Here is a 22,147-nt window from a genome sequence, read left to right as displayed (position 1 = left end):
AAAATAGTAATTAGTAAACCCAATTAAACCAAATAAGACAAACATAAAATAAGACACACATAGAATAATTAAACCAAATACACTTAAACCATTAATGCCAATTAAATAATTAAAACACTAACAAGTAATTCCAATCAAATAACTAAACCAATTACACTTAAACCATTAATGCCAATTAAATAATTAAAACACTAACAAGTAATTCCAATCAAATAACTAAAAATAAATATTATTTAAATAAATTAAATTACCACAAAAGAAAACAATTAAGCACCTAATAAAAAAAATAATGACACATAATCAAATAAAATGCACTTAAGTAATAAATAAATTAAATACCATTAAATATCAGGAATATCCTTTTTAAAATTAGGGGTATTACAGTTTTCCGATCACTTCCTAGACTGCCATTCTATACCTCTGTTGCTCTTAGTTCAACCCAGAAGCAGTCTGTCCCGTCCTCCTTGAATCCTTCTGTTAATCCCTCAAGTTTCAAAACTCTCTGTTCGTGGAACTTAATTTATGTCTTAAACCATAGACAAACATAATATGATAATATATATAGGCCTCTCTGAAAACCTAATTTTAATACCAACTATAAGGCGGCTAACCCACGATGTCATAAACACACAAAACCCTAATAGTATTTTATGTCGTTAAACAATTAATAAAACAAAATTAATCAATTAAAACAATTAATTCATTTAAATAAAATAAAGAATACAATTAAACCATTAAACAATTAAAACATGTAATTACATTAAATAAAACAAATAACCCAATTAACTCGATTAAGCAAATAAACAATTTAATTAAATAAAACAAATAACACAATTAACTTGATTAAGCAAATAAAAAATTTAATTAAATAAAAAAATAACACAATTAACTCAATTAAGCAAGTAAACAAATAATCAAATAAAAATACCCTAAAACAATAATTAAAATACCAAAACTTTCCTTTTAAAATTAGGGGTATTACACACATCCTTTCTCACTCTATATATGTTTTATCTCTCTCTATAACTTCATACATATATATCTTTATATATTGGCTTAATCTTGCATCATTTTCATCACAAAATTGCATACACAACATTGAATCATTGGATTGCAAGTTGGATTAAAGATTGAATCTTGGAAGTTGAAGAGAATTTGTGGAGTTTGGGGTTTTTGACAAAAATTTGGAGGATTTGATTGAGAGTAGATCTTTGGGTCACTTTGGACTTGATTGGATTGTGTTTAAAGATTTGTGCTTCATAGTTGTTGAGTGTTGGGGGTTTTAAAGAATCAAATTAAGCTTGCCCAAGAACAAGTGTTGAAGCGCACACCAAGTGTTCGACAAATTTACCGAGTGAACTCCGAAGCTTCAAACCAAATTTCTTTGAACACAAGATGCCTCCGAGACTATCCAAGAAGGATAAAGGCAAGGGTATTGCATCACCTCCACCTCCCAAGAAAGCCCGAATGACAATTTTTATCCGGGAACCACAAGTGGGTTTAACCGCTCCAAGGGATGCTCTGACTTCTCCTCTGCGCTCTTGCTCTTCTACTACTAAGATACCACCTGGGTATCCGTCAGTATCTTACACTGGGAAGGTTCAGTTTGCTCAAGAACACTTCTACAACGAGCATGCTTGGCAAGTATACATTAAAGTGTATAAAGACGATTTGATTAAGTCGGAACGAAATGTGAACTTGAAGAAGCTAAGAGATAGTTCAGGGAAGAAATTGGTTGACTACATTGAGAAGCACAAGTGGTTGTTCTTTACCACAATGGCTAATTCCTACAGTTCAAACTTACTTCACTATTTCTTCTCAAATATCCGCAAGGTTCATGATTCTGGATATTTTAAGGTGTCATTGTTCGGGAAGGACTATGTGGTTCATACTGATGTGATCGGCACAGTTCTTGGCATTCCCAAGAATTTTTTAAGCACTGGCTATCATCTTCCACTGGAACATTCCGTGCTAAAGTGGGAAGATATTTGTAATGAGTTGTGTGTTCCAGACTCACCGAGATTTCCCGACTATATTCCAAATCACTATCTGGCAGATGAGAAGGCGTTTCTGAATTTGTTTGCCATCTCAAATCTGGGCTATTTTGGGAAGAAGAATGTTATCTCCGTAGATCGTGCAGAGGTACTATATCTCTTATCCATTGATGCTGTGATTCATCTTGATTCTTCTATCTATAGACTGATGATAGCGCACTACAAGAATAATACTAAGAATAAATTATCTCCATTCCCTATGATCATCATGGGTTTGTATCGGCATTTTGAGATTCTACTTCCACCCCGTGATCATCATATTGAGATCATGTTCGAGATGGATGTTAGAGCTTTTAACAAGGCCAAATCTGTAAGAGCTTCATCTAGAAAAGCTAGCAAGGGTGCAACTGCTTCTTCTTCATCTCTTTCGAAGGTTACTAAGCTCTTTCCGACTAAATGGGCTTTCAACACTCTGGATGCCAATTTTCTCTACTCTTTGATTCTTCAGAATCAAAAAGCCTTGATGGATGCTGTTCTTGATCTTCAAGAAGATGTTAGATCGCTTAAGGCGCAGCGGACGGGTGGTACTTCTGAGGACGTATACAGACCAGCCCCTCCAGATCCGTCACTTGTGGCTGAGGATAAGAGAGACGAGGATGATGAGATAGATGCTGATGCAGAGGATGATGAGGATGACAGTGGTAGTGACACTGATGGTGGTGATGAGGACGTTTCGATATCTACCGTTCCATTCGCTGGAGATGATCCTGATGCTTGATTCTATGTTCATATCATTCATGCATCACTTTTTGCTCAGTTTTTACATTGTCATGACTTGATATTTTTAGATATTTTGTTTTGATTTCTGACATGTATTAAATTGATTCCTGTTTACTTTGTTTTAAGTGTTATTTCTCTCTGGTTCTTTTACTATTACTTTGTCAATTTTGTTCCAAAAAGGGGGAGAACAAGGTTACTTTACGGGGGAGAAAATCTAATCTTGTTTGGATAAATTATTCAGGGGGAGTTTTTAAAGCTTTCACTGGTAGTTTTGTTTGATTTATGTGCAGGAAATCAGGTGAGATTTTGTCCAAGAGAATAAAAGAGAACAGAGATACAAAATTCTATGTTTCCTTAAACAAATGTAATTTATTTTTCTGTTTTGAGTAGATTATAAATTGTTTTTAGGGTTTTGTCACGAAATTGCTAAAGGGGGAGATTGTGAGATATATTTTTGTAAATTGGCATATTTTGGTAACAAAACATTCCTAGTTTGGTTGTTATTTCAATTACCATATCAGACTTTACATTGACTGCGGAATTCAGAGGTTGAATAGAAGAGGAAAGTACTGTTGCTCAATGAAAGAAAAGACCAACACATTATGACATTGTTTCCCACTTAGGACACAATTACCTACATGGTATATGTTGAGAGTTACTCAGATACAGAAATTCCAAGTTTAAGTTGGATTTTGTCAAGTGGGAACCGGTACCAAGATTTGGGAACCAGTTCCAGAAGCTTAACTTTGAGAATACTCACTGTCCTTTGGGAATCGGTACCAAATGTGGGAACTAGTTCCAAGTGTCCTGATTGCAAAAGAAGTCCAGTTTCCTTATTCTATCTGATTATTTTTTGATCCAACTTTCCTTCCAAATCCTATGCACGAAATTTCCTTTATTTTCAAAAGGAATAGAACTTTGCAAACCTCTATATAAATCATGTCATATACATTGGTTTATTCACGGCTTTTATTCTACAAATTCATTATTCTTAAAAAGCCTTAGGAAGATTACATTTGCAGAAAATCAGAATTGATTTTTCTGTCATCTTTCTAGAACACATACACATAAACACATAGTGAGTTTAGAGTTGTGGTGTTCAAATCCTGATCGTGATCATACAGCTGCATCTACATCGATCAGATGAAAGCAGATTTTCTTCTGCATCAATTTCAAACGATTGAAGAACAGAAGTAAAAGCAATCACACTTTGAAAGGATTGAAGCATTCGAGGAGTGTTGTCTGATCTACCTGCTACTCTTCTACAAATATCAAGCATAAGTCTGAGATCAAGTTGCTATTGGATGAGGAGTCGCAAAGCCAGAGAATTGTCAGCAGTTGATGTTTGTGTAGAACAATAGGATGTGAGCCAGAATCAAAGTTCGGTATACTTTGTTTCGAGTATAGTGGATTGGTTTACTTTGGACTGCACAGTCCACGAGATTTTTCCTATAACAGTTGACATATTTTATCAACTGAGGCTTACTCGTTAAAATCTTGGTGTCATCTCTAACTTTATACTTTGCTTTATTTTATCTGCGTGTGATTAATTGTTTAATTGCTAAAATAAGTAAAGTTGGTAAAGATGCAGATCTATTTTAAAACAAACAAAACTTTCTAATATATATACCGCTACGTACGGCTCACATTATAAACATAATTCATTTTTTGGCACATTTCGGAGTCTAAACCCTCAACCTTTCTTTTAAGAGAAAGATGACATTCCGTTTAATTTAAAACTTTCATGGTTATATATAAAAGAACTTACAAACAAGATTTAGAAAGAAAATTTGCATTTTCGATATAGCTGCAAATGAATACATAAAATGTAAAAATAATAAAGACAGAACGTACAAATATATAAAATGAGCTTGTTTGATTCTGTTTTCAAAAAATAATTTTAAATATATATATATTGTAATTGGTTATAGATAACTATACAGTTTTGATTTAACACTTAGAAAACAATTTTAAAAAATTTAAAAAATATGAAATTGTTTTCAAAGAACTATTATGTATTAAAAAAATACAAAAAGAGTTTTTTTTTTTTTAATTATAATTTTCTCAACAAATGTCAATCAAATAATGTCAAACAGATTATGTCTAAAAAAAAAGAAAAAAAGAAAAAAAAAAACGAAGAAGAGCATGAGCCCAACATTTTCCATTATTATTGATATATTAACCCAAACCCAATCTTTTTAGCCCTGTAATTAACACACCTGGAGAAGATGTTTTGGCGCGCGAGGCCGTTTCAGATCGTTTGCCGCCCAACTGTAAATGAGATTACGGAAATTCTCCTTCTACATCTATCTTCATATATACACATAGATATACGAACATATTATCTCACTCTTTCTCTCTCCACAACTCTCTCTCTTTCTCTCTGATATAAGAAATTGTTTTCAACAGAATTTTCAACATACCATCTGCGAATCAGATAATTCTCTTTCAGTAAGTCATCATCACTTTAGAAATTCATTTTCTCTTCTTCTGTTTTCTTTGCTTCGTTGTTTTAATTTGTAATTCAAGATTTTTAGGGTTTGAAATCTGATGATTTCACTGACCGCATACGACGATGATTTCTTGCCCTACAATTTCATATCTTGTTTACTGATTCTGATTTCAGAGTTTTGGGTGTTAGATTCGATATTCAACAGTGTCAAAATTAGTAACTTTCTTCGTGTTTTAAGATGTCATTTTCAGAGTGTGTGATATAGTGTGTGTGTGCGTGTGTTTGTGCGCGCGCGCGCGTGAGGGAGTTAATTGAAGGATCTAACTATCAATTTATGTGTGACTGTGACATGTTTGATTTCTTTTCAGTTTCTTGATATCTGTTTGATATGAGTCTTTAAGCCCAAATGTGCCTTGTGTTGCATTTGGGAGCACGAATCGGCGTCTAGTCGGTACTCCCAAACATAGCTTTTTGTTCATGCTAGGATATAGCGTAGAAAACTGCATTTCACATTAGATCAGCATGGTTCTTATCCTGAGTTTATATCTAGACCTTTCTTTACAGTTTACAATGAAGGGGCAAAATAATCTTTACAATTTACTTTGATTCTTAGTTCCAGTATTCGTTGAAAATGGCTCTTACAATACATGGTATACCTGCATTAAGAATTTATCATAAACAACATTAAACACAAATGTGTTTGTTCATCATCTATACAATCATTTATTAGTTTCATCTTTATAATTAAAATATAGAGGACTAGATGGTCTCTGCTGCTGGTCCTTGATGGAACAAAAACATGATCCATTTAGGGCTGTAGCTGGGCCGAAGAGGCATAAGGATCTGTCGAATTGAGTCAGGTAGAAGCCATGGAGTAGAGGGAAATTAATTGCAGTTGAACAAAGCATTGAATGAGATGTATGTATGTTCTTGCTTTAGTTACTGTTGCCAAGAAACTGACCTCCATAAACAATTCAAACATAGTCATAGGACAATTACTCTACAGAATACAGATTATGATTTTTAATTTTTTTAAATATGTTTTCATATTTGTAAAATCTAAATCATTGTCTTTGTATTTTATTTCTATGACAGGGCAGTGAGATCTGATAAGTATGGAGAAGGTAAAAGATATGATTTAGTGTGTATTATCTGAAATTGTTCCATTAGTTTTTGCTTCTAAAATCTCACAATGATGATGAATTGACAGTACGAGATACTTGAGAATATTGGAGTCGGAACCTTTGCGTCAGTTTACAAGGCCTACAACCGTGAGACAAATGAAACTGTTGCTTTAAAAGGGCTTCATGTTTTTGACAAATTTGAAGGCGTGGCGGGTTCAATAATTAGAGAAATCTCTTTGCTGAGAGAGATGAAGCATAGCAATATTGTCAGGTAGTAATTCCCCCAATATTTCTGTTGGTTTACAGTTAAAAATTACAAATTATAAGATGAAAATATGAAATATAATAACTGGAGATTAAACTTGGAAAAATAATAAAACCTGCCATGAGGTATCTGATCACAACTCTCACTGCTCTCATTTTCCAAATTAACTTTAACCTAGGAAAAGAAAATTAAATTTAGTCGCATTCAGATTGTGTATAAGGTAACCCTGACCTCTCTTCTTATGTGGCTTAAAGAACATTTTAATGTTGGCAACTTATAGTTTTCCAAAAGTTAAATCATGATAGAGATCCATTCAAGAGAACAGTTTAGAAAAGTATATTATAGTGTTAAATATTACTGAAATATATATCAAGAAGATATGATTAAGAGGAAGCAGCCAATTTTCGTGGTACGATTGATTGAACATGGATGTGTATTGATGGTGAAGTTTCTTTTTTATTTCTTTCTTTTTTGGTGACTAGAGTGGGGTGTCTCCACCATTTGGGTGAGACTAGCTCCCTACGGATGCATGGCAAGCTCCAATAGCATATGTTAATTTTAATCTAGGAATTTTTTTTGTGACACGTATTGATGTGGACTTCATCTCTTGTATGAAATCCTTTCCTTTGACAGTGGACGCAACTCTTGTATGAAGGCCTTTTCAACAAATTTAAGATAAAACATGGATGCGTATTGATGGTGAAGTTTCTTTCATTTCTTTCTTTTTTGGTGACTAGAGTGGGGTGTCTCCACCATTTGGATGAGACTAGCCCCCTACGAATGCATGGCAAGCTTCAATACCACGTGTTAATTTTAATCTAGGAATTTTTTTTGTGACATGTATTGATGGTGGACTTAATCTCTTGTATGAAGGCCTTGTCAACAAATTTTAAAATTTAATATTGTAGGTGACAAATTTACTTGCCTATCTCTCAGGTCTGATAGTTTCAGTCATCTCCACCTTACATCTGTCAAGTCTCAATATTGAGCTTGGGTATCCATTCTCTTTTGAGTTACAGACAGGAAGCCATCATAAATTGATAATAGGTGCCACTTGGTGAACTGCTTGCTCATATGTATACATTTCTAAACAACATAATGAGGCACTAGCATCTTTATACTAACACGATGAATAACACTGCTCAGGCTTATGTTTTGTGATATAAAATTTAGTTTGAAAATTGATGATTTCCTATAACTATAAGTATTTCATCAACTAGGTTTTGAGTTTTGATTTTGGTAGTCAAATTTTGTTCATATGATGAAGTTTTGAAATAATTTCCTACATATGTTTTACTTTCAGCAGTAAACACCTTACGCATTTGCAAAATCATAACCTGCACCTCCATGTTTGCACACTGAAAAAATATTAGCAATTTTACGAAACAATAAGTAATATATATTGAGAGAAAAATCCTTCTAACTCAGATTATGATATTGGTTTTACGGATTTGTAAGTTGACTATTGACTTTGAGTCACTGGCTGTGTTTACCGATTAAGTTTATGTACATCTTGGTTTAGCCTAAGAAATCAATTGATGGACTTATGGCTTACAGGTTGTTAGATGTAGCTGTAGAGAGTGGAACGAATAAAGTGTTTCTTGTTTTCGAGTATATGGATGTTGATCTGAAGGATTTCATGGATACTCGTTCAGAGACTGCCAAGGATCCACATTTGATAAAAGTGGGTGACATTTTCCTTGTTGTTAATATGTAAATGATTTCAAAGTTATTACTACTCTTCTACTCTGTAGCTTATAAGCTTAGTTGCTCCAATGAACAAGATAAAATTTATCAACCATCTGAATTATTTTAGCTAATGATTCCTGGGTGAGTGTAATGTTGTTTGTATCTCGACTCATATTGACCTCACTATTTGTAGTTATTGTGAATTATGTAAGCACATGTACTTAGCATTTTTCCTTTTTCTAGGGTGTTTGGATGTACTTAATTGATGTTTATTTCCAAAGCATTTTAACACATATTACTGATGGGAAACAGAAATGAGTACAACGTATGTGGAACAAGAACTGTTGGTGACATTCTAACCCCCCCCCCCCCCCCCCCCCCCCCCCCCCCCCCTCTTCAAAAATAAAAAATAAAAAGAAAAAGTATAACAAGTACTGATAGACTAGTTCAACAGTAACAACAAAAGGAAAAGAATATTTCATATGCCATGCATAACATATGAGATGATATAATTTTTCATGTAGCATCTTAATGCCCTATTAAGTACTAAAATTTACCTAGTTTTCCCTGTGAAGGTGATAATGATGATAACAAGGGATACCAACAGCTAATTTTATGATTTACTTTCTGCAGAGGTTTCTGCATCAGATACTCAGTGGTCTTGCCTATTGTCATTCTTACAAAATTGTGCACCGAGATCTTAAACCACAGAATTTGCTGATAAACTCCAGTGAAAAAATCCTGAAGCTTGCAGACTTTGGATCAGCCAGGCCAGTTGGTGTTCCTCTCAATAAATATACTGAAGGCGACGAGGTACCAATATTCACCTTTCACTGTCTCAGCCTTCTCTTGGATTTTTTGAACTTTTAGTCTGAGCTTACCACTATCAGCTTTGTGGGTTAGAAACTGAATCATTTGTAGGTTGCACCTCAGATAATGTTTCAGTATTTTCTTTTATAATTTATTCTATTAGAAACTCTCACCTGATAAATTTCAATAAAAATTGCATTACTTCTATATTTTTTTTAATACAAGCATTTTAGTGACACTTGGTATGCATGTTGTCTTTAACCTCTGTACTTGGAAATGAATTCATATTACTTGCCGCTTTTAGAATTGGGAAATCAAGAATGGGTTTTCTTGGGCTACATATTTTTTGGCAAATTGTGGTGTTACTTGCTATGGGGCTTGTCTGACGTCTCTTGAATTTTAATCAGACCTATTAGATATTACATAAAATTTTGTTGTAAATTTCTCTCTCTCTCTCTCTCTCTCTCTCTCTCTCTAGATTAAACAAACAACCACTATTGCCTCTATGAAGATTTGAACCCTCAACCTCCCAAGTGGGAGGAGGAGGTGAGTACACTTGAGCTAAAGGCTCGAAGTTATTTTTAGTGCAACCATATTTCTTCTCCTCACCATGGCCTTTTCTAGGTTTCCTTTGAAGCAGAAAAATCATGATTTTATACATTATTTCTCAATTTTATACATTCTGGGTGATGGACTTCTGACCTAAAATACTACTAGTAATATAAACCGTAAATGGAACCATTCAATTCAAGAAGGGGCATCCAAAGAGGCCTACACCTTACCAAAATTTCAAAACAATTTCTTAATATACCCTGTTCTGATTTAATGGCAAGATCAATGTCTTGGCAGGTTTTAACACCACATTCAGTACCTTTATTTTCATTTCATTCTGAATCTTCCACGAGCAATTGCTGTCTATGTTCTCATATTGTTGGCGTTTCACTTCAGATAGCAACTCCAGCTTACATGGCACCTGAACTCTTCAATTACTTGAAATATTCCACTGAAGTTGATATGTGGTCTGTGGGATGCATATTTGCTGAGATGTGTAACCACGAGCCTCTCTTTTGTGCTTCAGATGAATTTGGACTTATAGACAAAATTTTCAGGTGGCGTATTATTTTGGACACTTCATAGAGCCACTGATTATTCGTATCTTAATGTCTTGTGATGGTGCTATACTAACTACATCTTTGTTCTTATGAAGCTTATTGGGCATACCAGATAAACAAATCTGGCCTGAAGTGACTGAACATTGTCAATTTTTGGGTATTGCCGAGAATAGTCCTCCTAAGGTAGTATAGGTTCTGGTTGTGGTTTTATTTTTCCTGCTTTGGAATCTTAGAAATATATTTACTTTTTTTTCTTTTTCTTCTGGATGCAGAATCTGGCAGAAGTAGTTCCCGATCTTGAACCAGCTGGAGTTGATCTTCTTTCTGTAAGTTTCTCCTCATTATAATTAAGTGGAAATTAGAAGGCCTCGGCTCTGTCATGAGGAGCCAAGAATTCATTTGGCTGCAAATTATTGACTAGTAATTTAGTATAGCATCTCAGAGGAAGCTTAACACTCTTTTCTTTTAACCAATTTCCCATAACCGGCTTATCTAATTATGACAATTGGGTAAATAGTTCCTTAAATATATAAAAAATATGATTTTAAAGCATGTTTTGTCCAAGAAAAAAAAAAAAAAAAAAGTAGCTTTATGGTTTCAGCTACAAAATTTTAACTCTTAATACTCATACCATGGCTTTTGATACGCAGAAAATGCTTCGCTACAACCCAAGAGAAAGAATTACAGCTTTTGATGCACTGAATCACCCGTACTTTGCTGGTCTTGGGGGACCTTGATTCATCTACAGACCTACATCTTTCTATTATACCAACATTACAGCAATTTGTAGTTTAGTGTTGGAGAAGAATTGTGTAGTTGCATCTTTTGTTTGTTTACTGTTTAAATGAAAGAATGGTGAACTTTCAGGTTGTAGAACTAACCATTTGTTGGTGGTGTTTGATATCAATTTAGTGAGGCAGAGAAGCATTTCAATAACACATTTTTTAGTTTTTCTCGTCAATGTCTCTTTGGTTTCCCTCTCAGCAGAAAATGCACTCAGTGTACCAATAGGCGGTTAGCCCAATGGAATAACCTCCCCTGGACAATGTGTGTGTGAGTACTTATATGATCTAAAAAAAAAATTTAGACAATGAGTACAATTATGTCAATTAACCATTTGTTCTACACAAATATGTAACATTCTAAAATTCAACTTTCTTATACTATGTACTAGTAGGGGTGCAATTTGGGCGGGCTAATCCAGGCCAATCCGAATATAGCCCAAAAATTTTAGAACTTGGGCTTTTTAAATTCAGTAATTGGACTCAAATCGGGTCGGGTTTTATTAAAAAAAAAAAAAAAAACCTGCTTCTCAAATGAAAGTTTATTTGTGAAGTTTGAAGGCCTGTTTGGTTTTAAATTTTCAAATCATATCTCAATAACACAATATATGTTTGTTTATATATATATATATATATATATATATATATATATATATATATATATTATACCGTAATATTGCTTAATTGAGTTTTCAAAATTTGTGGACCAAACAAATTTTGGTAATTTTTAGTTGAATTAAATTAATTAAACGAGCTCTCAAACATTGCGTTGTTTCGTGGAAGCCTTTTTCCAATTATTCCAGTTATTTTAGGAAAAATTAAGTAAAAAAAGGAAATAAATTCTTGTTAATTGACTGAAAAAATAAAAAGACAAAATAGAAAATCTTGTTAATATTAAAAAAAAAAGAAAGATAAACATTCATTTCCGTTAACTTTGGATTGTAGCTAAATATGGTACAGTAAACAAAGCTGCATGGTAGTATAATTAACTTTTTATATATATATAAAACAAAGTACGTTTAAAAATCGAGCATAAAAAATGCAAGTCACAAAAACGCGCATATATATGTATATGGATATAATACGAATGTTAATGAAAATTTGTGGTATAAAATACGATAGCAGTTATATATAATTTATTTAATATATTACAATAATGATTAGTTTTTAACCTTTTTTATTTTATTTTTTATTTTTTATTCTTATTGATATTCCAATATCAAATGAAATTAAAAGAGTTTCAAAAACAATATAAAAAATTTATAAAGTTGCATATTATTGTATAGATATTTTTTTAATTACCCAAAAGAAACAATTCTTGTATTCTTTCAATTGTAATTGACAAAAAATTGGAATGCTTATGGATGTTCTACATTTCTACTTCTAGGTATTTATTAAAAGAAAAATGACAAGTATTAATGAATTGAAAAATAAAATTTTCTTAAAATTTTTAATGTTTACAAATGGAAAAATGAAAATGTAATTAGCATATTTGAAAAAAAAAAAAAAAAAAAAAAAGACCCGTGAAACCACCCGACCTGTCCAAATATTTGGGTTCGGGTTATGGACATAATTCGTTTTTTGCCAAACTTCGAGCTGGCCAAGCCCAACCCAATTTCAGGTTGAGGTTGGGCCAGGATCGGGCTGGATTGGATTTGCCTAACTTGCAGTTCTATTATGTAGACGCAACGCATAGTCCTTCTTAGCAATTGGTTTAACCATTTTGAAAGATAGAGAAAATATGGCTAAGCTGTAGGGCTCTTGGTGACGTAGAGGCAAGTCAAATAGTCCAAAAAAAAAAAGAAAAGATCTTTAAACTTTTTTTTGTCACTTTTAATTATATTAGCTTAATAGCTTATTGGAAAAAGAAAGTATACGAAAATGACTCTTTTTCAATAAAAATAATGAAACCCAAAAAAAAAATAAAAAATAAAAAATAAAAAAATATTTCAGTGTCTGATTAGAAATTAGAGAAAATATTGTCTGATTTCAACTTCACTTACTTTAAAGAATAAATTCTTGAAATAATATAATTTTAAATTATAAACGAGGAGATTAACGGAATCACTCAATTCAGTGTCAATTAATTTAATATATAATTTAATATGTTGTTTATTTATAGTATATATAAATAATATTTTCTTAAAAGATAAATTTAAAAGCACAAGGGAGTCAAAACCCTCAACCTTCCGTTTTAGAAAAAGATAACATTTCATTTAATTTAAAACTTTCATGGTTATATATAAAGAACTTATAAACAAGATTTAGAAAGAAAATTTGCATTTTCAATATAGTGTGCAAATGAATACACAAAATGTAAAAATAATAAAGACATAGAACGTACAAATATATAAAATGAGCTTGTTTGATTCAAGTTTTAAAAAATTATTTTATATATATATATATATATATATATATATATATATATATTGTAATTGTTTAGAGGGAATTATATAATTTTGATTTAATACTTAGAAAACAGTTTTCAAAAAACTATTATATATTAAAAACATTCAAAAAGAGTTTTTTTTTAATTATAATTTTCTCAACAAATGTCAATCAAATAATGTCAACAGATTATGTCTATTTAAAAATAAAAAAAGCATAAGCCCAACATTTTCCATTATTATTGATAAATTAACTCAAACCCAATCCTTTTAGCCCTGTAATTAACACACCAGGAGAAGACGTTTTGGCGCGCGAGGCCGTTTCAGATCGTTTGCCGCCCAACTGTAAATGAGGTTACGGAAATTCTCTCTCTACATTTATCTTCATATATATACACATAGATATACGAACATATTATCTCACTCTTTCTCTCTCCACAACTCTCTCTCTCTTTTACTCTGATATAAGAAATTGTCTTCAAGAGAACTTTCAACATCCCATAGATATAATGCTCAGGCTTATGTTTTGTTGTATAAAAATTTTGTTTGAAAAGGATGATTTCTTATAACTATAAAGATTTCATCAACAAAGGTTTGAGTTTTGATTTTGGTTTTTTATTTGGTTCATATGATGATAAAGTTTTGAAAAAATTTCCTACATATGTTTTACTTTTAACAGGAAACACCATACTTGTTTGCAAAATCCTAACCTGCACCTCCATGTTTGCACACCGAAAAATTTTCAGCAATTTTATGAAACAATTAGTAATACATATTGAGAGTAAAAAAATTTGAAATTCGGAATATAGGATATGAAACTCAGATTATGATACGAGTTTTACGGATTTACAAGTGACTCTTGACTTTGGGTCACTAGCTGTGTTAGCTGTAAACTATACATCTTGGTTTAGCCTAACAAATTGATGGACTCACTACATCTGAAGATCAAGGATGAAAAAAAGTGTATCTCGTTTTTGAGTATATGGATGTTGATCTGAAAAAGTTCATGGATACTTGTTCAGAGATTACCAAGGATCCACATGTTATAAAAGTGGGTGAGATTTGCCATATTGATAATATGTAAAATAATTTCAAAGTTATTACTACCTGTTGCATACTTGTGGCATTTGTGAAGGATTTGAAAAGGTGGTAGAAATTTATAGAATATTTTAAATGTATATTTTAGAAGAGAATTATATAGAGTATTTTAGAAGAGAATTATACTTTAGTAGAGAATATTTTAAATGTCATACATCCCAAGTTCTTTAGAAGAGAATTATATTCTAGAAGAGAATATTTTAAATGTAATGCATCCCGAGTTCTTAGAAGAGAATTATATTCTAGAAGAGAATATTTTAAATGTAATGCATCCCGAGTTCCCAACAAGTGGAATGTGCCTATATAAATGGGTAAAACTACAACCAACACTTAAAATTTTTAAATTTTCAATTTCATGCAAATAAACACTATCAACAATCAAAGGAACACAATTTCAGTTTGTAAGGCACAATACAGCGTTAAAGTAGATGTTAAAATCTCAACTTGTAAACACATGAAGGCATGCACATAACAGTCCTATAATTAAAGTACATCAAGCATGAAAATTTAAGCTTGTAACACCAACAACACACCTACACAGGCCTTCACAGCTAATACCTAATTTTAGTTAAAAAATTCAAAAAAATAATAAACTTATATATATATATATACACACATACTCATCTCAATGGCGAAGGTGCTTCGGCTGCTTTTGAAACCGCAGTAACAGCGGCAATTCCAGTTGTCTCTAAAAATTTAAAGAAAAATTAGAATAAAATAAATAATTAAAAAAATAAAAATAAAAAAACGTACTAAGAATAATCGGATACGTACTAAATTTCACATTCTTGAAGTGCTTGTGGAATAGTTGCTGTGAAAAATCCTCCTTTTTTTTTAAAATATGCATATTAGTACATAAAATTTTAAAAAATTAAATAAACCCCTCTCATCACTTTTTTACAAAAATAAAAATAAAAATAAAAATCTTATTTTATTCTTTTAATTCCCATCTTACTCCTCACCCATATCTGCACATGTATTTTGGATATAATCCATATTATTATTATTATTATTATTTCTTTTCCTTCTCTCTTCTCTCTTCTAATATATGCATTCCTCCTCCTCCTCCAATCTGCCCGCTTATCTTCTATTGAGAAGACCTATTCCTCTTCCAGAATCACCGAAGCCAGTCACAAGCTTACATTTATTCTTTTTGTAACAGAGCCAAGTCCAAGTAGTCTCGTCCAGCCATTGCGTTCAGAACCGGAACTGAAGTAAGCTTTTAAGCTCGTTCAGGTGCCCGAGATTTTATACCCGACCTATTCATTTTAGTCTCTTTTCCGTACTGCTAATAAAGAAAAGCCTGTCTTCGCTTCACACCGGGCATAACTGAAGAAGAAACAGACTTGATTGTTGCCCAAAAAAGGGTCTGATACATCAAACCCCCAATTGCAAATGCGACCCAACAATTATGCAATTTTTACTTTAAATCAAAACTCCCAATTTTATGCTCTTCAAACCCTAGGTCTATATATATATGTGTATATATATATATATATATATATATATATATATATAACATGAAGAGATGAGATGAGATGAGATGAGAGAAAAATTGAAAGAGATGAAGATGAGAGGAGAGTTATATATGAGGTTTCAGTGTGTTTGATGGCTTGGCCGGAGCTTCCTTGCTCGCCGGAGGTCGAATAGATGAGAACGGCAGGTGGGCTCGGAAGGACTCGCTGTGCAGCATCAAGAAAATAAATATCTTGATATTGCCGTCTCACCCCTGGGATCTATGTCTTGTAGGTCAATGGCTTCGCCTTGAACTGGTTCTCACCTACGGTTCGTCCTTCTCTTCCTTCCTAACGCCTATGTGTCTGCTTTCAAGATCCTTCTAATGCCCGGATAAGAAAAGAGATATTGGTTTTGGAGGCGGATATTTTAAGAAAAATTAAGATAAAGTATTTTTTTTTTTTTCTTTCTTTTCTTTTTTTATAAGTGGATAAGAGGGTCATTTTACATATATTTTATTTATAATTATTAATTTATTCAACAGAAGTGAGAGTATTATCGTCATTTTATATTATACAGATTTATTTACACTAAATTAATAGTATAAGGAATTTTTTTATTACACAAGAACTATACGTACTATATTAATAATAGAGAGATTTTTTTGCGCTTAACATTTAATTCATACACAGTGTAGGTATGTCACTTGGCCAAACTCAGTTTACCTTGGGGTAGATACATATGTTTATTTAAAAATGTTGTTCATCTATCATTGATGCAGCTTTGCTTTGGAATCTTTTGGTTGACGGGGTGATTCAGAGTATTTTTGTTGATCTTATTATTATTATTATTATTATTATTATTATTATTTCTCTTTTATTGTTTTTATTTTTGCTATTATAATGAAAATTCATTAGAAAAATCAAAATCTCACAGCTGGTAGTCAGGGACGCCATGTAAACCCAATCATTATACTCCAAAGAGCCAAAATATGTTTGAAATGCTAACAACGAACAGCTTGAAAGTCCTATTTAATTAAAAAAAAGAAAGACTCTATATGCTAAAATAGTTCATAATATTACTGAATAAGAGAAACGCCAAAAACTTTTATTTATTTATTTCATAAACACATAAACACCAACCCAATTTAGTGATTGTGTTTTAAAAGGCCAATCGAAGTGTACCATTCAAATTTTAAGTTTGTCTACAACAATACAACAATAGTGTATCACGCTTATTGAGTTTGTCTACGACAACCGTTATAACGGGAGCATTGAGCATTGAGATGGCTTGAAAATTTCACTGACCATGCACAACGATTAGTTCTTGCCCTAACAATCTCAGATCTTGTTTACTGATTGTGGTTTCAGAATTTGAGTGGTAGATTCGAAATTCAACAGTTTCAAAATAAGAAATTCTCTTCGTGTTTCAGAATTGAAGGATCTGACTTTGAATTTATGTCTGACTGCAACATGTTCAATTTCTTGGAAGGTTCTGAGTCTGACATCTCTTTGATACGCGTAGTTAAGAGTGAATGATTTTCTTTTCTTCTGATTTCTTTAATTCATTATTTTAATTTGTATTCAATATTTTGAGGGTTTGAAAATCTGATGATTTCACTCACCATGATGATTTCTTGCCCTAACAATCTCAGATCTTGTTTACTGAAAACGATTTCAGAATTTGAGTGTTAGATTCGATATTCAACACTTTCACAGTGTGTGATATAGTGTGGTGTGTGTGTGTGAGAGAGAGAGAGTTAATTGAAGGATCTGACTTTGAATTTGTGTCTGACTGCTTGGATTTTCAAGGCCCACAATTGTGAGACAAATGAAACTGTTGCTGTCAAAGAGTTTGATATTAATGACGAATCTGATGGTGTCCCGAGTTCAACAATCAGAGAAATCTCTTTTTTGAGAGAGATGGATCATAGCAAATATTGTCAGGTAGTAACTCCCCCAATATTTCTGTTGGTTTACAGAGTAACAAACTACAAATTATAAGTTGAAATTATGAAATATAATAATTGAAGATTAAACTTGGGAAAATAATAAAATCTCCCATGAGATATCTGATTATAGCACTAAATTTTCTCATTTTTCCAATTAATGTTAACCTAGGAAAAAAATAATCTCATTCAGATTGTGTATGAGGTAACACTTTCCTCCCTTCTTATGTGTACACAAAAAAGAAAAGAAAGAAAAATGCCTACCCCATTCAGTTCTAGTGAATGCAGAGATGAATGTACAATATGTTTTTTTGAAACCATTTTAATTTAGATTGTTTCTTCCTTGCTAATAAACTCAGTAGTCATTATTGTGTAAGGTGAAGGGAGAATAGCAACAAATAGGATAATGTAGTATGATGAACATGTTCTGCTACTTTGTGGCTTAAAGAACATTTTTAATGTTCACCCTCATCATCATTACTAATCTTATCTCTTCTATTTACTCAATTCATTACTAATCTTATCTCTTCTATTTACTCCCATCATCCATCGTAGCATCCTCATTTGCGCTACATGAATCCATTGCTCTTGTTTCTTTTTCAATGCCCAATGCTCTGCTCCGTACAATATAGTTGGCCTAATAAACATTCAATAGAATGAATATGTTCTGCAAATTTGTGGCTTAGAGAACAGTTTAATGTTGGTAACCTAAATATTTCTGAAAGTCAAATCATGGTAGAGATCTACTCAAAAGAACAGTTCAGAGAAGTATACTATAATCTTGAATGCATATTTTATGTAAACGACTGCACTAGTCAGATATAGCTGAAATATATATCTACAAACTATGATTAGTTGGAAGCCGTCAATATTCATTGTATGATTGATGAAACATGGATGCATGTTAATGGTGGATTTTCTTTTCTTTATTCCTTTTTTTTGGATGACTAGAGGGGCATCTCCACCAGATGGGTGAGACTAGTCCCCTCTGGATACGTGGCAGGCTCCAGTGCCATGTGTTAATTTGAATCCAGGAAAAAAATTTGTGACACATAATGTTGGTGGACTTCATCTCTTGTATGAAAGTCCTTTGACGGTGGATCCCAATTCTTCTATGAAAGCCTTTTCAACAAGCATCTAAGAAATTAATATTATAGTTGACAAGTTTACTTGCTTATTTCTCAGGTTCAGTCAGAATAGTTTCAGTCATTTCCACCTTACATCTGCCAATTCTAAATATTGAGCTTGGGTATCTGTTCTCTTTTGAGTTAGAGACAGGAAGCTATCATAAATTGATAATAGGAGCCACTTGGTGAACTGTCTTGCTCATCTGTATACATTTTTAAACAACATAGCGAGGCACTACCATCTTTATACCAACACGATGAATCAAGCTCAGGCTTATGTTTTGTGATATAAATTTTGTCTGAAAAGGATGATTTCTTAGAACTATAAAGATTACGCCAACAAGGGCTTGAGTTTTGATTTTGGTAGTTATATTTTGTTCATATGATGATGAAGTTTTGAAAAATTGCATACATATGTTTTACTTTCAACAGGATATGCCATACTCGTTTGCAAAATCATAACCTAAATCTCCATCTTTGTACATCGAAAAAATATTAGAAGTTTTATGAAACAATAAGTTATATATATTGAGAGTAAAATTCTTGAAACTCAGAATATGGGATATGAAATTCAGATTCTGATACTGTTTTTACAGATTTGTAAGTTGACTCTTGACTTTGAGTCACTGGCTGTGTTGAGCTTTTAACTTTATGAACATCTTGGATTTAATCTAACAAATCAATTGATGAGCTTCTGGCTAACAGGTTGTAGGATGTAGTGAACACTGAAGTGGATGGAACGAAAAGAGTGTATCTCATATTTTAGTATATGGATTGTGATCTGCAGATGTTCATGCGGACTTGTCCAGAGACTGCCAAGAATCCACATGTGATAAAAGTGGGTGAGATTTTCCATAGTGATAATATGTAAATGATTTCAAAGTTATTGTTTTCTGTTGGTTGGTGAAATCTAGGCTACTTACTAGCATTTTTCCTCTTTTTTTTTTTTTTTTTTAGGTTATTTGGATGTTTACTTCCAAAGCATTTTAACACATATTAGTCATGGGAAACGGAAATGACTACAATGTATGTGGAACAAGAACTGTTGGTGAAATTCTAACCTGACTAAAATGTAAACAAGTAGCTTACCAAAATAATAATAATAATGTAAAACAAGTACTGATAGACTCGTTCAACAATAACAAAAGGAAAAGAATATTTCATATGCCATATAAAACATATGAGACATATTTAATTTTCATTTAGCATCTTAATGCCCTATTAATTTTCTCATGTTCTTTTTTCCCTGCAGAGGTTTCTGCATCACTTACTCTGTGGTCTTGCCTATTGTCATTCTCACAAAATTCTTCACCGAGATCTGAGACCACATAATTTGCTGATAGACTCCAATAAAAGAATCCTGAAGCTTGCAGACTTTGGATCATCCAGGGAAGTTGGTGTTCCTCTCAAAAGATATACCGGAGGGGAAGAGGTACTAATATTCACCATTCACTGTCTCAGCATTCTCTTGGATTTTTGAGTTATAAGTTTGAGCTTACCACTATGAGCTTTGTGGGTTAGAAACTGAATCATTTGTAGGTTACATCTCAGATGATGTTTCACTATTTTCTTGTATAACTTATTCTAATAGAAACAGTTATTGGATAAATGTCAATAAAAAATTGCATTACTTCTACTTTCTTTTTGTTGAATACAAGAAATTTAGTGACACCTGTTGTGCATGTTGTCTATAACCTCTGCACTTGGAATGAATTCCTATTACTTGCTGCTTTTAGAATTGGGAAACAAGAATAGGTTTTAGTGGGTTGCATTTTCTTTTTTTAGTGGCAAATTGTCAGTTGCTTGATATATTGTTTGTCTGGATGTCTCTTGAATTTCAATCAGACCTATTAGATATTACATCACATTAATTTTGTTGTAAATCTCTCTCTCTCTCTCTCTCTCTCTCTCTCTCTCTCTCTCTCTCTCTCATGGGTTAGACAAACTCCATGTATTCCCTCTATGAATATTTGAACCCTCAACCTCCAAAGTGGGAGGAGGATATGATAACACTTAAGCTAAAGGTTCGGAGTTATATTTAGTGCAACCATATTTCTTCTCCATGGTCTTTTCTAGGTTTCCTTTTAAGCAGAAAAATTCATGATGTTATACATTATTTATCAATTTTATACATTAAAAAACTTAAATGGAGCCATTCAATTCAAGAAGGGGCGTCCAAAGAGGCCCACACCTTATCAAATTTTCAACACATAATTTTTTAATATTAACCTGTTTGATTTAACGGCAAGAACTATGTCTAAGCAGGTTTTAACACCACATTCGATACCTTTATTTTCCACTAGCAATTGCTGTCTTTGTTCTAGCACCTCTAATGTACGTGGCACCTGAACTCTTGAATGACTTAATGTACTCCACTGAAGCTGATATGTGGTTTGTGGGATGCACATTTGCTGAGATGTGTAACCAGGCGTCTCTTTGATACTTCAGATTGTTTTGAACTTGCATGCAAAATTTTCAGGTGTTATATTATTTGGACACTCCCACACAACACAACAACTGATTGTTCGCATCTTAATACCTTGTGATGGTGCAATACTAACTACATCTTGGTTCTAATGAAGCTTATTGGGCATACCAGATGAACAAACCTGGCCTAAAGTGACTTCATCGTGTCAATTTTTATGTTTTGTTGAGAATATGCCAAAGATAGTACCGGTTCTGGGTGTGGTTTATATTTTTCCTGCTTTAGAATCTTAGAAATATATTTACTTTTTTTCCTTTTCTTCTGCATGCAGAATCTAGCAGAAGTAGTTCCCGATCTTGAACCAGCTGGAGTCGATCTTCTTTCTGTAAGTTTCTCGTCATTATAATTAAGTGGAAATTAGAAGGCCTCAGCTCTGTCCTGAGGAACCAAGAATTCACTTGGGTGCAAACTATTGATGAGTAGAGCTACTCAGATGAAGCTTAATACTCTTTCTTTTAACCAACATCCCATAGCCACATGGGATTGGCAGCTTTTAAGATGGATACCGGCTTATCTAATTATGACAATTAGGTAAATGGTTCCTTAAATATATCTTTTGTTTAAGAAAATCGAAAAAGTTGCCCTTTACAAGTTTAGCTACAAAATTTTAACTCTTAAAACTGATACCATGGCTTTTGA

The 22,147-nt window shown here is 32.6% G+C and overlaps 2 protein-coding genes across 6 annotated transcripts in view; both read left to right on the top strand.

Annotated features, from left to right (window-relative positions):
* The first annotated feature begins 4,868 nt into the window (after positions 1–4,868).
* Positions 4,869–11,181, top strand: LOC132271182 (cell division control protein 2 homolog). 2 transcript variants are annotated; one of them, XM_059772480.1, is made up of 10 exons: positions 4,869–5,047; positions 5,184–5,225; positions 6,322–6,350; positions 6,437–6,621; positions 8,173–8,299; positions 8,953–9,117; positions 10,063–10,223; positions 10,322–10,409; positions 10,499–10,552; positions 10,877–11,181. In XM_059772480.1, the coding sequence occupies exons 3-10, from the start codon at positions 6,342–6,344 to the stop codon at positions 10,961–10,963; spliced, it is 876 nt and encodes a 291-aa protein (XP_059628463.1). In that variant the 5' UTR covers positions 4,869–5,047; positions 5,184–5,225; positions 6,322–6,341; the 3' UTR covers positions 10,964–11,181. The 2 variants fall into 2 exon arrangements, with proteins under 2 accessions (XP_059628463.1, XP_059628461.1); XM_059772478.1 differs by having other exon boundaries at positions 4,873–5,047; positions 8,938–9,117.
* A 4,289-nt stretch (positions 11,182–15,470) lies between these two features.
* LOC132271183 (cell division control protein 2 homolog) overlaps positions 15,471–22,147 on the top strand; it is a 32,007-nt gene continuing 25,330 nt past the window's right edge. The window contains exons 1-5 of one of the 4 annotated variants that reach the window (XR_009469661.1): positions 15,471–15,729; positions 17,760–17,894; positions 19,729–19,861; positions 20,276–20,455; positions 21,780–22,039. Coding sequence is in view for 3 of the 4 variants with exons in the window: in XM_059772483.1 (XP_059628466.1) it covers positions 19,793–19,861; positions 20,276–20,455; positions 21,780–21,833 (303 nt within the window). In the remaining variant the exon portion in view is untranslated. Of the gene's footprint in view, positions 16,279–17,759; positions 17,895–19,728; positions 19,862–20,275; positions 20,456–21,779; positions 22,040–22,147 lie in introns of all 4 variants that reach the window. The other 3 variants (XM_059772483.1, XM_059772481.1, XM_059772482.1) reach the window with 3 other exon arrangements.

Source organism: Cornus florida, unplaced genomic scaffold, assembly GCF_030987335.1.
Source record: "Cornus florida cultivar Cherokee Brave unplaced genomic scaffold, ASM3098733v1 CherokeeBrave_3.0.0_Hap2_Chr08, whole genome shotgun sequence".
In the NCBI taxonomy this organism is placed as follows: domain Eukaryota; kingdom Viridiplantae; phylum Streptophyta; class Magnoliopsida; order Cornales; family Cornaceae; genus Cornus; species Cornus florida.
The sequence above is the reverse complement of the archived record's forward strand: the minus strand, read 5'-3'. Positions and strand labels throughout refer to the sequence as shown.

Coding starts and splice junctions, on each gene's coding strand:
- LOC132271182 (XM_059772478.1), top strand. Junction 10,224..10,321: donor CTTATAGACAAAATTTTCAG/GTGGCGTATTAT, acceptor GTTCTTATGAAG/CTTATTGGGCATACCAGATA. Junction 10,410..10,498: donor CCGAGAATAGTCCTCCTAAG/GTAGTATAGGTT, acceptor TTCTGGATGCAG/AATCTGGCAGAAGTAGTTCC.